At 31.3% G+C, this 16,159-nt stretch overlaps 1 protein-coding gene across 1 annotated transcript in view; it reads right to left on the bottom strand.

Moving 5' to 3' along the window:
• The window catches only part of LOC134695813 (P protein-like), a 31,464-nt gene extending 20,841 nt beyond the window's left edge, over positions 1–10,623 (bottom strand). Inside the window, exons 1-2 of the mRNA XM_063557231.1 lie at positions 10,532–10,623; positions 350–642 (exon numbers count right to left, since the gene is read on the bottom strand). Coding sequence (XP_063413301.1) covers positions 350–597 — 248 coding nt within the window. The 5' untranslated portion in view covers positions 598–642; positions 10,532–10,623. The remainder of the gene's footprint in view (positions 1–349; positions 643–10,531) is intronic.
• Positions 10,624–16,159: the final 5,536 nt, after the last annotated feature.

Genomic DNA, 16,159 nt, shown 5'->3' with positions numbered 1-16,159 from the left:
CGGCAATTTTAAGATAATGAACTATTCTTGTTTTGAACGCCACTTTCATCGTGATTGTGCTATTTCCTTGTGGTAAGTTTTTATTGGTAGAGGAAGCCAGAGTCTCAAAGGAAACCACCCAAGTTCGGTATGAAAACAATATTACTTTGCAATTTCAGTTTTAGTCTAGCAAAAATGCTGTAAGCGGAATTTGAACTCACAATCTTAATGTTGGTAGGCTATACGGATACAGTAGTTACCCCTTATTTATTCATCAACTACTTAGATCATATGGCCACCAATGCCACCTCTCATAACATGAATAAATTGGTTTGTATCTATTATAAACAATTGTAAAACCACTACTTACTCTCTTCTTTCTGTGAGTAATGGTGTTGTTTCTACAATGGTTGCTGGTTTTTCATTTTTTAAATCATTACTATGGGAAAGTTGTGGTACGACAGAAGCAGGTCTGGCATACCGTGAAAACGTAGACTCGTCATCCTGATTGTCTATTTCAATAGGCGTGGACTTTGGTCTTTCAGAATTGTAGTGTACCAAATTTCTAAGGTCGCTAGACGATAATTGTCTAGTCTTCCGTTGAACTGTTGTAGCCATGTCAGGACATTTTCAGGGTTAGGCTAAAGTCATCAACTCTTCAAACTATAAAAAAAAAGATATACACTTATATGAAATTTAATAGAAAGTAAAAGCAACAAACTTGGTGATTACATATTGAAGACATTTTGTGTACTTTCATTTCATATTCCAAACTTTTAACCCAATTATGTAGCATAAAAATAAAGTAGCGTTGATTGTTAATGAGACAACTAGCCATTAAAGACCTAATATCAAACTTATGATAATTAACACGTCACCTTTTGAGCCAATTCAATCTAATAAATAAATATTCTCTACAAGACATTGAATAAAGGTTTATCAATGTTACTTCAACAAATTAAGGTTTAAGACGTCACAAACCGTATGACTATAGCACGTCATGATTGTGTTCAATTATTCTAACTTCCCTTCATTTATTGTGTGACGATCATGCTTCTCTTTAGTCGCAACAAGTTGGGTTAAATGGGAGAAATTATTCTTTAGAATGGATTTTTATTTACACGATCAAAAGATTACGATTGGTCTTTATTTCAGTTCGGAATTATCAAAATTGTCGAATTTTATTGCTTCGTTGAATGATTTATCAGACTTTATTTAAGCATTTTTCTAAATCGGCTTTCAAAAACATTCGAAAAATTATCAAATCTTAAAAACAATTACACAAAGAATTACAGCATGATTCAGATTTTTGTCAACACAACATGAGGTTAAACTGTAAAATTGCATATGTTTAATAAACCGGATTTGTTTTTTACTCCATCGATTTATGAATGACGAACAGCGGTATACTACTGTTGCCTTTATTACTCATCAGATTGGTACTAAGCAAGCAAACACACAACAAAAATCCAAAGAGTTACCAATATAACACTCGATGAGTACTCTAGTTCTAATTCCATTTTAATCTTATATATAACCACGATACCCAGATTGGTATGTCAAGCAGTACACATCGAACGGTTTAAGTGTGAAGATGTCATAACTAGTATGAAAAGGCATGACTTTATGCAATGACTAATTAAAATTATCTACAGGATAGTTAATTTGCATGCATCTGGTCCTTACAGTTGATGAATGAATGAACTATTCCGAGGTTGGATATAGTTTCAGTTCAATTAACGATATTATTTCAAAAGGCAGAAAGCGTCCTATTTTTACCGTTATATGCACAGATAAAATGCTGATAACATTTATATAACTAAGCTTCTTTTCTCTTACTTACAGAAGGCGTCGTGCTGATATGACTCAGTCTTTTCAAATCTCAAAAACTGGTTTTACTAAGCCACATTTTCAAATGCCTCTCATTACGCAAGATCCTTGTTATTGCTTGTCCTGTGTCTTAACGTTAATATTTTCCTTATTTTGAAGAGAGAGGGAAACACGATGTGCAAAATAGTATTGAAATTCCAAATTTCTGAATGTTTCTGTTAAATCCATTTCCTTATTTATTGTACAACTTAACTCTAAATATATTGTTTACGCGCCAATCCATTGTTTGAGTGTCTTTATTGATCTCTAGATGTCTTTGGGTAACTTTGCTTTTTGGGGTGCTTATATTTTTAAACGCATGTCTCGACAGAATAATATTCTTAAATGATGACTAAGTAAAAATTTGAAAGCCGTTTTCTAAATGATTGCTGAAATATCTTCTTTTTTTTTTAAATTTTTATCATATACAGAAGAAATAATGGATAAGGATTGAAGCGCTTTATGAAAACATGAGTTGGATGGCTCATAGTATTTTCCTTACGAGACAATGATTTGTTTAGTGTTTTTCACATCAATAAAGGCATAAGTCATATATGACAATTTTGTACCGTTGTGTATCATTTAAAAATTATTTCTGTTTACAAATTGTTGGCTGACTCGAAAATTATAATGCATAGTGCATACGTTGCAGGAAATATAAACCACTATTATCCTTCATACAAAAAAAGTGAAGTATCTAGTTGATCAGTAATCATATTAAAGACTGCAAGGCTACATTATCGTTGCAAATACATTCTTAAGTTCATATAAGTATATTTTGTTCATGATTTAAATCTATCACGTGTATACTTGTGATATTACATAATTTTCTAATTGTGTCAGTTTAGAAAAACAAGTGCTCATTTGAGTTTATGAATTAAAAGTTTTTGCTAACACTAGCAACAAGACGGGTTCAACGTATGGAGCAGGATCTTCGTACCCTTCCGAAGCACATGAAATCACCCCCAGGTTTTTTGTTGGGTTCGTTTTCCTTTGTCTTTTCTATGTTGTATTTTGTGTACTATTGTTTTTTTCTGTTTGTCTTTTTTTTCTTTTTCAGCCATGGCGTTGTTAGTTTATCTTCGATACATGAGTTTGAATATCCCTCTGCATCTTTTGCCACTCTTTTAATTTGTACATGGAAAGTTAACATGAAAAGACGTCACAACTATGGTGTTAAAGAAATGACATAATGGATAGGTATTTTTGACTTAAACCAAAACATTTGCCTTCCGGACTCATGGTACCTTTTGAAAGAACCAACGATCTTTAATTGTATCTCCTTTACAAAAAGGGTTTATAAAGTTATTTTCTGTCCAATTGAACACATTGTTACAGACGTCGTATCATAAATCATGTCTGTATGACTGTTGATGAAGATTTGTATAAATTAAAAGTCCCATTAGGAGCAGATTGAATAATTTTAATCTTATATTTTATTTTTTGGGGTTATATTTTCGTTTTATTTTAATTATCTATTAACAGGTGATTGTGTATTGTCCTACCTTAAGTTTTAAATATCCAAAGTTATGGAAAATACATATATTAAACATTTTCTAAATCTCGTGATTATCATGCAGTTAATATGTTTAATCTATTATCACTAACATTTGTTTATACACAGATTGATTATGTTATTGCATGACAAACAATATAAATGAACGGGTATATGAACATTTATAGTTCTCAACAACACTTCGAATGACTATACAATTAAGCTGGAATTAAATAGCTAGGGTACTCATATGTCTGAAACTGAGGTTGATGACTTCTCTAAGAATGTCGTTCAACTTTTTACATATCATTTAACTAATTTAAATGTAGAGTATAATCTCGAAAATTAACAAGTGTGAATGTGAAAATAAAGGACTAAGAATACTTTAATGATTAGCACTTTGTGTTTTGCTGTAAATGCACAATTTAATTGAAATGTTTCGTCATTTGAGATTATCAGTAAGTTAATATAGTTAAGGAAAAAAACTGATTTCATAAAAAAAATATCATGTAATCATAGAACAAAATAAATAATATTTGGTACGTGAAAAAGATACTGTTTTTTAATAATATATGTGTTTGTATTCTACATTGAACGTAATGGAAATACACATATTGAACATTTTTCTAAATCTCGTGATTAGCATTCAGTTAACGTGTATAATCTATTATCACTACCGTTTGTTTATACACAAATTGATATGTTATTGCATGACAAACAAAATAAATGAATGTGTATATGAACCTTTGTTTTGTTAAAAATTTATATTACAACAACACTTCTGATGACCATGCATTTAATCTTGAATTTTAAAATAGCTAGGGTACTCATATATCTCAAACAAACTGACATTGACGACTTCTTTGACAGAAAATGTCGCTGACCGTTTATATATCATCCCATAAAGCATAGTGCATATTATTCAATAATATCAAAACTTTAAAAGGTTTATCTATGTGCGTGCTTTTATGTACTGTATGATAATAGTAAAATGATTGACGTACAGTTTGTTTTGGAAAATAATTGATATTGCACACATATTTTTCTCTCTAGTATCATGAAATAATACTGTCTTTTGTATCAGTAAATATGTGGCGTAATTGACTTTTAAAAAAATATGTGACATTTACTTCGACCGTTGGGCTCAGTAAATATAAGTTTTCAAAAGTCAATAAATCCGCATATTTGCCCCATCAAAAATCAGTAATTGTGTATTACTATCTCGAAAATTACAAAAAAAAAGGAAAAGTACAAAAATACTGAACGCCGAGAAAAAATCAAAACGGAAAGTCTCCAAGCAAATGGCAAAACAAACAAAAACACATCAAACAAATGGATAACAACTGTCATATTCCTGACTTGGTACAGGCATTTTCTTATGTAGAAAAAATGTGGATTGAAACCTGGTCTCACTTGTATGACAGTCGCATCAAATTCCGTTATATTAACAACGATGCGTTAACAAAACAAACAGACATACTAGGTACAAATGTAAAATATACATGTGTGGATGTGAAAATAAAGGACTAAGAATACTGTTAATGATATACAATTGTTCTCTCTTTTATAAGTGCACTATTTAAGTGAAATATTTTAAAGATCACAATGATTAATATTTGGTTCTTGAAAACAAACCAGTTCGACCCCCTGACTCATGGCATTTTTTTTTTAAATAACCAATACATATTCCTTGTATCTCCTTTAAAAAAAGTATTCATCAAGTATTTCTCTGTCCCTTTGTATACCTTAGAATAAATGTCTAAACGAAAATCGCCCTATCTTCTTTTGATGTTTTCTTCGGAGCTGATTGAATCATTCGATTTGAAGGATTATAAAGTATTTCTTCTTTTTTTTATTATATATTTAAAACATTTGATAATGTATTCATAAGACATCGAACGTAATTAAAAATTCAGTCATTGAACATTTTCTAATTCTTGTGATTATCATGCAGTTAACATGTTTCATCTATTATCACTAACGTTTGTTGATATGTTATTGCAGGACAAAATTAATGAATTTGTATATCAAAATTTATTTGTATATCAAAATGAATTTGTATATCAAAATGAATTTGTATATCAAAATGTATTTGTATATCAGAATGTATTTGTATATCAAAATGAATTTGTATATCAAAATGAATTTGTATATCAGAATGAATTTGTATATCAAAATGAATTTGTATATCAAAATGTATTTGTATATCAGAATGAATTTGTATATCAAAATGAATTTGTATATCAAAATGTATTTTATTGAAAAGATGGAACGGTTGTATTTCATTCCTAGGAACTAAGAACTCTAACGTTTGTCAATATAGATGAATACTGTGATTGAACTAGTAAATACAGTATCTAAAGATTTTCCAAAGCTGGGGTTTACATTTGACGAAGACAAAGAAAGAAAATAATATAATTTAATCTTTTATGTCATTTGTTAAGGCTAAGGAAAAAAACACCTTTCCACCTAGGTACACTTTTGATGACTAAATAATTAAACTTGAAGTAAGAAGCAAGGGTACTCGTATATCTTAATCAAGCTGACATTGAAGACGTCTTTAAAATGTCGCTGAACTTTTTCTTTATAATCACATAAATTGTTATGTAGAGTATTATTTCGCAAATCACTAATATTGGATGTGACAATTAAGGAATAATAAAGTACTAAGGAGGCTGTTAATCATATCAAATTTGCAAATTTCAAAACACCAAATAATTAAGCACTGGTATATATTTCTATGTAATGTGTTCATCCGAGTTCATCCCTGGTTAATGATGGCGTTCGTATCGATCAGTATCAATCTAATTGTGTAGTGTTTTATAAAGTGTCCTTTTTCATATTTTATAATGCATAAAAGGGGATCACATGCATCGCAAATAGGTACCACATAGTACAACACACTACAGTAACAACCACCACACAACTACTCCGGGAACAAATGAGACAAACAAACACAACAAAAACAAGGACCAACACCTGGTCCAGATAATCTGACTCGGTACAGGTACAACCTGTGGTGAATCTAAGCCATATACATACATGATATTTCGTAAAACTAAAACACACAATCAGTGCACTGTGCAGCTAGTAACGAGATGGCTATCAGCTTGAACGAGGTAATAAAAAAAACACTTTAGTGGTACTACTGCAGGAAAATAGTTAAGTTGCTGGTTGGATACTGCCGTCCACGAAAAGAAGGGAAATCAGAAGCAAACACTAATAACAGGTTTCGTGAAATTTCATCTTACCGTATTTAAAACCGTCAGATCATTGAATGAAAGAACAGTTTTGTTGACTTTGCGAATCTATCATGCTAGTTGATTTTGATATTAAAAGATACAAAATTTATCCTAAGTTTAAATATATCAATGTCTAGTGGTTTAGTTCTATGTAAGACAATTGTAATTAAATATATGGTGATTAATATCGTTTATATTAATCTTTACAAGAAACATTACGTTTACAGATAGGATGCTGTTACTGACTATATTTTTGAAAAGTTGAAAGGTACGTTGTATTTGTTATTATCTACGAGAAAGGTGTGCGTTAACCATGTTAATCCAAGGTTACGTTTACTAAAGTCAACATCCCTATAACATATTCAAGCAAACCGTCAAAGTTATTATTAAATACAAATATGAAACAGCGGTTGTGCGAAGGTAAAATATAATAGTATGATATCAAGAATTGCAATGGAAAAGTTAATAGTTATCAAAGTTACCAGGATTATAATTTAGTACGCCAGACGCGCGTTTCGTCTACAAAAGACTCATCAGTGACGCTCACATCCAAATATTTATAAAGCCAAACAAGTACAAAGTTTAAGAGCATTGATGATCAAAAATTCCAAAACGTTGTGACAATTACGGCTAATCTATGCATGGGATAAGTGAATCCTTAGTTTTTAGAAAACTTCAAACTTTTGTAACAAGAAATTAATAAATATGACCACATTATTGATATGCATGTGAACACCGTTCGGTGTTGACTACTGGACTGGTTATACCTTTGGGGACGAAACGGCCACCATCAGTGGCATGGACCCAGTGGTGTAAATAGTTACAGTATGTCCTACTCTATAATTGAAGGAGACCACACTATGACAAAAATTAATTTTCATTTTAGAAGGAGTTTAACTATACCTGCATTGATTCCAAGTGTTAATTGAAAAAAATGTAATAGATATACTATACAAATTCCCCTCCCCCTTTTTTCCAAAACACACATAAAAAAACTATTTTGCACTTACAAGGAAGCTTAACGTGTAGTGAAACTTCCCCATATCTTAAAAATATGCAACTAATATTAATTTGATTTGCGATATAAACAGATAAAATCTTTACTGTTTAACCTTGTTAATATGATAAATATTGTTTTATATAAGTATTACGCATTTAGGTGTAACGATCGTATTTACTTTCGAGAACTAGATTTCTCTTCTGTATACCATACTAAGGTCAATATAACTAAACACTAATATTGGACAAAACAAATGCAGCATCTACTGAACATATTTTTCCAGCAAAAAATAAGTCAGGTGTTTTAAAATGTTTTAAATGACTTTACACAAAAGTGAAAATTAATTTGTAAACATTTTGGATTCACTGCAAGACGAAAGGTCACAAAGCCCGAATGGTCTTACGTTTACTAACTAGATAGCAGTAAAAAGAAGATGGTCATCGTTGATTCAATATTTTCTCATTTATTTCTGAATATTAAAATGAAAGTACTTCCATTAACCGTGAATGTACGTTCTGGATCGGTGTAAAAAAAAAAAGCCGGTTAAAATTCTAAACAGCCTTATCATGATCCGGGTATGGAGAAGGAATTACCACTGTGTAACCTTTCGTACAGTATATATAATAAAAGCCAGATGCATACATCATCCTTAATGTTTATACTATATGGCTGAAGGAAGTCATTGCAGAATCCGTAAATTATTTCATTTGAATTTTATTAGCATACTATTGAAATAAAATCTATTTAAATAAAAATCTATGTAGTTTTCATCTCAGAACAGAAATTTTCGGAAAGTAGATTTTTTATCGGAATATAGCATTTCCATATTTTAAAATAAATTATAATCATTGCAGTAAATAAAGACCACAGTACTATACCGCTGTTCATAAACTCATAAATCCATGGACAAAAAACAAAAACGGGGTAACAAACTAAAACCGAGGGAAACGCATTAAATATAAGAGGAGAATAACGACATAACACTAAAATGTAACACACACAGAAACGGACCGAGCATCAGACAGAATCCCACGAGAATAACAAATATAACATGAAAACCAAATACATGAATTTGGGATAGACAAGTACCGTGACACGTTTTATCGCAATGTGAATTTACACTCAAAAATAAGAGAAAACAAACGACGCTACGTTAAAATGTAACACACACACAGAAACGAACTATAATTTAACAATGGCCATATTCCTGACTTGGTACAGGTCATTTTTAAAGGAAAAAATGGTGGGTTGAACCTTGTTTTGTGGCATGCCAAACCTCGCACTTTTATGGCCATGTGAAATACAACATCAATATGACAACACAACACCACAGGACTACAATATAAATAAATTGGAGAACACAATTGACAAAGAATCACACGAACAACAGCCAACAAAAGGCAACAAGTTAGAATTTTAATACGCCAGAAGTGCATTTTGTCCACACAAGACCTACTAGTGACGCCCAGAAACAAAAGTTTGAAAGCCAAAACAAGTACAAAGATGAACAGCACCAAGGACCAAACGTAACAGTGGTAATGGGTTGTAGATTCTGTTAGACCATAGAAAAAGTAAATTGAATCGGCGAGAAGTTTTCCACATACGTGAATCTTTTGATAAGATAGATGTTTAAAAATGGTTACTGTATTTGTTCTTTACGATTTACACAGTTTTAACATTTAAGTGCCGGATCAATATTCATATTGAGATATCTTTTAAAAGTATTACTGTAGTAGAGTGATTTTTATGATCATTTTATATATTGTAAAAATCATCTATTTAAATACTATATTTATTATAAAAGCTTTATTACATATTTTGAATATTTTATATTCAGTTTAAATTATTACTTGCAAACCTTATTTTTATGTATAGTAATATTCACGTTATTTTATGAATATTCATTAGGGATTTACTTAAATCATTGTATCTGATTGGCTGTTTATATTTCGCGGTCAAGTTTAATTTCCTTTGTTTTGGACCTGTACATTTCCACGGACGATAGCCATGACAGTCCATTGAATTTATGTCTGTTTATCTTGACCACATAGTTTACCTGTAAACCTTATATATTTTGGACAACATTATTATAGAATACTGACTCCATGTAATGTAATTATGTAGAGCACATGATTGTTGTTTATATGATGTGCCGTTAACCGTATCAGCACAACTCACTCCACAAGTGACTTGTTTTATATACTGGTAAATAAATCATCAGAACCTTTAAGCTCTCATTGGTGTTATTCCTAAGCATAGAAAACCACCTACTACATTACTTCGAGTAGAATTTTGTTAATTGATTGAAGTCTAATAGTAAATAAACCATGCATTTTCAAAACAAATACAAATGTCGAGAAAAAATGTTTTTCTTCGTTAATTCAAATGAAATTGCCTTGCAACTTTAGATCGTGATGTCATTAATTAGCGAATACCCTTTATCTCAGTTTATTTGTTTTCAAGCTATGTTCAGATAAAGCTATATTTAGATATTATACAGCTCCCGTGTGGTTAACAGCTATTGAAAAGGACTGAACTACACGAAAAGTGCATTACATGGAATATAGTTCAGTTTTACAGTCGACAGAAGATCATATATATTTCTAAAATTAAAATTATTTAAAAAAAGAAGTTTGGAAACAATTTAAAAATATCTTGACAAAAAGAAAAAAAAGAACATCAATGTGAACATGATTTTTTAAGTTTTTAAACTTTTTTTTTAAGTGAATAGTATTCTAAACGGAAAGAATCATAGTAGAACATTATGAAAATAATCCAATTGGTCTTGTTTGTTACTACAAACCACATATAATACATTAATTCATTATCATCAGAATCAAATGAGTGAACGGGTGAATAAATGATTGGAACAGGACAAGGGAATGAATACAATGATAGATTTAGCACTGGCCTAACATTCAACTCGCATTTATCCTGTATTCCTACCTTTAATCTACAGATGTCATAACTTCCCTCAAATAAAAATATAAATTATTTATTTACTTTTATCATGTGGTAATTCAATGCGTTATCTTTCCCTATCAGGTGTATCAATATGACAATTATCATTAAGCTTAGTCAGTCAACGATAGTTTGCACTGTAGAAATAAAGGAAGGGGAGATAAACAGCGAATAATTGTTTAGCGCTCAGTCAACGATAGTTTGCACTGTAGAAATAAAGGAAGGGGAGACAAACAGTGAATAATTGTTAAGCGCTCAGTCAATGTATGCAGGTTGCAGTCTTGTAATTGACTGCTCCATAGGTTTACATGCAAAACAGCTGATCTTTAAAATATTAAAATATCCGCTGTACAAAGTTATAGATCTGCATTCTTCAGTGCATTATTATATGATCTCATATTTGCTATTCCAAATGATTTGGACTACATAATTGCACGAAGTATCCTTTGAAGTAATGTTATTTTCATTTTAAGCTCACCGGGCCCGAAGGGCCAAGTGAGCTTTTCTCATCACTTGGCGTCTGTCGTCCGTCGTCGTCCGTCGTCGTCTGTCGTCGTCCGTCGTCGTCCGGCGTTAACTTTTACAAAAATCTTCTCTGAAACTACTGGGCCAAATTTAACCAAACTTGGCCACAATCATCATTGATGTATCTAGTTTAAAGTTTGTGTTTTTTTACCTGGCCATCTATCCAAGATGGCCGCCATGGCTAAAAATAGAACATAGGGGTAAAATGCAGTTTTTGGCTTATAACTCAAAAACCAAAGCATTTATAGCAAATCTGACAAAGGGGAAAATTGTTTATCAGGTCAAGATCTATCTGCCCTGAAATTTTCAGATGAATCAGACAACCCATTGTTGGGTTGCTGCCCCTAAATTGGTAATTTTAAGGAAATTTTACTGTTTTTGGTTATTATCTTGAATATTGTTATAGATGTAGATAAACTGTAAACTGCAATAATGTTCAGCAAAGTAAGATTTACAAATAAGTCAACATGACCAAAATGGTCAGTTGACCCCTTTAGGAGTTATTGCCCTTTATAGTCAATTTTTAACCATTTTTCGTAAATATCCATGTTCTTTTACAAAAATCTTCTCCTCTGAAACTACCGGGCCAAATTAATCCAAACTTGACCACAATCATCATTAATGTATCTAGTTTAAAGTTTGTGTTTTTTGACCCGGCCAACCATCCAAGATGGCCGGCATGGCTAAAAATAGAACATGGAGGTTTAATGCAGTTTTTGATTATTACTCAAAAACCAAAGCATTTAGAGCAAATCTGACAAGGGGTAAAATTGTTTATCTGGTCAAGATCTATCTGCCCTGAAATTTTAAGATGAATGGGACAACTCGTTGTTAGAGTGCTGCCCCTAAATTGGTAAGTTTAAGGAAATTTTGCTGTTTTGGGTTATTATCTTGAATATTAATATAGATAGAGTTAAACTGTAAACAGCAATAATGTACAGCAATTTAAGACTCAAAAATAAGTCAAAATGACCAAATGTTCAATTGACCCCGTAAGAAGTTATTGTCCTTTATAATCAATTTTTAACAATTTTCATAAAATTTGTAAATTTTTACTAACATTTTCCACTGAAACTACACGGACAAGTTCATTATAGATAAAGATAATTGTAAGCAGCAAGAATTTTCAGTAAAGTAAGATGTACAAACACATCACAATCACCTAAACACAATTTTGTCATGAACTGTCTGCTTCCTTTGTTTAATACACATCTATACCAAGGTGAGCGACACAGGCTCTTTAGAGCCTCTAGTTTTTTTTTATCTCACGGCGTACCTGTCAGAGTTTCTTGTTTGAAATATTTTGGAATACTACTCAGTAATGTTTTAAGCGTATAATATTTTTTTTTATCTTTTATTTCTATATGAAAACAACCCATACCGTATGGAACCAAACCATGTCGTATGACGCAACATTGAGTAACGATTATAGAATGATATATATATACATTATTAATTCGTATTATTTAACAAATTTGATTCGTTTATGCATAGTCACATGTTAAACTATATTTCCGAAGGTAGAGAGAAAACGGCGTATAGCAAAAAGCATATTGACCGGCAAAATGCATATCGCACGGTTATTTTTAGAATATCTAAAAACCGATATACTTTGTGACGTCATGTAATGAATTTCAGGATATTGTTTAACGTTTTGAAACACATGATATCTGTGATCAATAATTTGACGGAAAAAATCTTCAAATACATAAGATGTCAAAAAAAAGTAAATTAAATAACAACTTATATGTTGTTATTGTCAAGTAGACAAATTGATGTAATATTAATAAAATTCCAACAAACTTAAATGACGATTTTGATACAAATATGGTCGGAAATTAATAATATTACAAATATAGCCTTTGTATGAGGTCAATACAGGATATATCGACCCAAAGAAGTATATCGAATCCTCAGTCAATATACTTCTTTTAGGTCAATATATCCTTGTATCGACCTCATACAAAGGCTATATTTGTATAATATCTCCGCCTATCTTAATGAATAATATGAACACTGTTTTCTCTGATTATTCGTATCTTATAGAAATGATTTTATGCTTTTCAAAAAATTATTTTCATTATAAAAGCGTTTGACTATTCAGTTTTTTTTTAATAATAATGTTTTATCAACCTGTACACAGCATGTATAAGAGGATTCGAAACAACAAACATGAAACTGAAAGAGGACACTGGCTAACTTGTTGACTTTAATCTACTTTAACCACTACCCCCACACTTTTTATTCTACTAATAAGCCACATAGAATTCAAGTATTGACAGGAATAAAGAATTAAGTACTATATAAATAGATCAGCATATACTAACATACATTCACATAACAATAATTGATACCCATCTTTCTTTGTCTAGATTCATCAAAAGCAATTTTTGAAAATATAAAAAGAATTAAGAAGGTTGAGATTTCTTATACACTGAACATAAGATCGTGACAAAATTATATCTGTTCTTTCATCCTATCTCCAATCAAATTGTTTGTACTTTACAGAGATATGTATCATTTTCTCTAATCCAAGATCGTTGACAAGGAAGCAATTAAAAACGAACAAATAATTGAACTCATTTATTCAAATTTATTCTATTTAGAAAATAACTCAAAGGATTTGGATTGTAAGCTAGAGCCTGTATGCATCCTTCACAGTAAAAAGCAACAAGACAAATACTACATTTGTGTCAACACAATTTAAATTCTAAAAAATAACGAAAGTAGCATATCATGCAATTGATATTCAACAACGGTCATGATATGATAATGATGGATAAATAATGCATCTCTATAACGAAACAATGGAATCCTTAAAATGTATAAGATAAAATCATATTATCAACTTCTTCGATTGCTGACCTTCGCTATTTTTATGATGACGATAATCCCTCAAAAGAATTTTGGTTTCACAAAATCCATTAAGTGATTTTTGTTTGTTTGTTATTTCTTTTTTTTATAAATAAGGTATGATATTTTAACTTGTATTACAGTTTCTGAATATTGATTATATTGTAGGATGTTACTTATGATATCATAGGTATGATGGTATATTTGAGAATTAAGTATTATTGTATTGTAATTTCCATAAACAAAATTTCACAAATTAGAACATTTGAGATAACTTTTTACAGTCCAATTACCACACGACTTCCCTGCCATAATGAATTTTAAAAAATATTCTGAAGTTCAAGTCTAAGAATATCATAAGCAGGGCATTAAATAAAGAAATGGCTTGGATCTTCGTATAGGTCACTGTGGTTTGGGTGTTGTGATCTGTTAGATAAGTGATGAAGCTTTCAGTGTTTATGTTTCTGTCTGTATGTATCATTTGCCAGATACGTGTGTTCTCTTCCCATATGTGTCATTTCGCCAGGGTTATGTAGTTTTATGGCAAAATCTGACAAGTTGCAAGGTATGTAGATATAGGGAGATGTGGTATGAGTGCCAATGAGACAACTCTCCATCCAAGTAACAATTCATAAAAGTAAACAATTATAGTTCAAGGTACGGCCTTTAACACGGAGCCTTGGTTCACACCGAACAGCAAGCTTTAAAAGGCCAAACAAATACTAGTATAAAACCATTTAAACTGGAAAAAAAAACAGTCTATGTGCATGAATCTGACAAATATTGAGCCAAAAAATCAACAAAAACTGTTGATGTGGGTGAGGCATTCCAAAAGCGTAGACTACTAAGTATAATGCTATTTTCATTAGACACTATTCTGAAATAAAATCTCAAAATTGTCAATAGATAAGTTGAGCCTGAGGTTATGTGTATGAACATTTCCCCTATAAGGTTGAATAAGATTACTCAAATAGTGAGGACTATGCCCGTTTACTAGTAATTGAGTAAATGTAATGGCACTCATCTCCTTTACATGATCTGGATCTGAGAAATCCTGCTTCTCCAATGAATAACTGACCATCTTCTTGTCTCTATCGGTAATTTCAAATTCTCATTTTGCAATATTTCTACTCATTCAAGCTTTTACAAGTAAAGTTCCAACTGAAATTCGTTTTTTTTTAATACAGAGTAAATTCATACTGGCCACGGTGACGCGATGATGCGTGCATTTGAAAAAAAACAATGTTGATGTAATCTTTGTTTCTCAATTGATTTCAATACCATTTAAGAAACGTAATTAATCATTCAATTTATAACTTATACCACATTAATCCAAGATTGATTTTACTTGCATGACCTATTTGAACTTTGTAGTAGTCATTTGAACATTTACCTATATAAGATTATAGGTAACATCCCATTAGTCCGACAACCATTATTCCGACAGCCCATTACTCCGACAGCCCACTATTCCGACAGCCCATTACTCCGACAGCCCACTATTCCGACAACCCATTACTCCGACAGCCCATTATTCCGACAATGCGTTTTTCTTATGTGTATGGGTAAATTTACTCTAAAACGACCAACTCCTTTCTCTATGATATTTGTGGTTGTCCGTTTTGATTACAAATATTCTTTCCATGCGGGAAATTTGTTTCCGTATATTGAAGTTAATACACATGCTCAGTGCTTACCCTCGTCTCACTTTCGTTTTACGTATCTTTATATTTAGCTGTGTATCAGTCTGTGCTGTTTTATAAAAAAAGAAGATATGGTATGATTTCCAATGAGACAACTATCCACAAAAGACCAAAATGACACAGACATTAACAACTATATGTCACCGTACGGCCTTCAACAATGAGCAAAGCCCATACCGCATAGTCAGCTGTAATTAAATTTAAATTTGTTTTAGTTCGCTATTTTTTGCATGTGTGTCTTGGTCTACCTTTTTTCACTAGATCTTCGGTTCCCTCTTTTTCGCTTATCAGGGGAGTGAGGTTTCCCAACTATTAACTACATAAATAAATATACCGGAGTTGGATAACTCTACCAACACTTTCTCTCTTTGTATAACTCGTCTGAGTTTTATTTAAATTAATTTTGTCGCAGAAATAATGGGCTTATGTCACGTCAGTCAAAATGACAAAAACAAAGCGACAAATACATACCCATGCAGATCCTAAACAATAAGAAGACAAATAGGACAAAATATGTGCTCAGAAAAGATGA

This window comes from Mytilus trossulus, chromosome 14 (genome assembly GCF_036588685.1).
Source record: "Mytilus trossulus isolate FHL-02 chromosome 14, PNRI_Mtr1.1.1.hap1, whole genome shotgun sequence".
Taxonomy (NCBI): Eukaryota; Metazoa; Mollusca; class Bivalvia; order Mytilida; family Mytilidae; genus Mytilus; species Mytilus trossulus.
The sequence above is the reverse complement of the archived record's forward strand: the minus strand, read 5'-3'. Positions and strand labels throughout refer to the sequence as shown.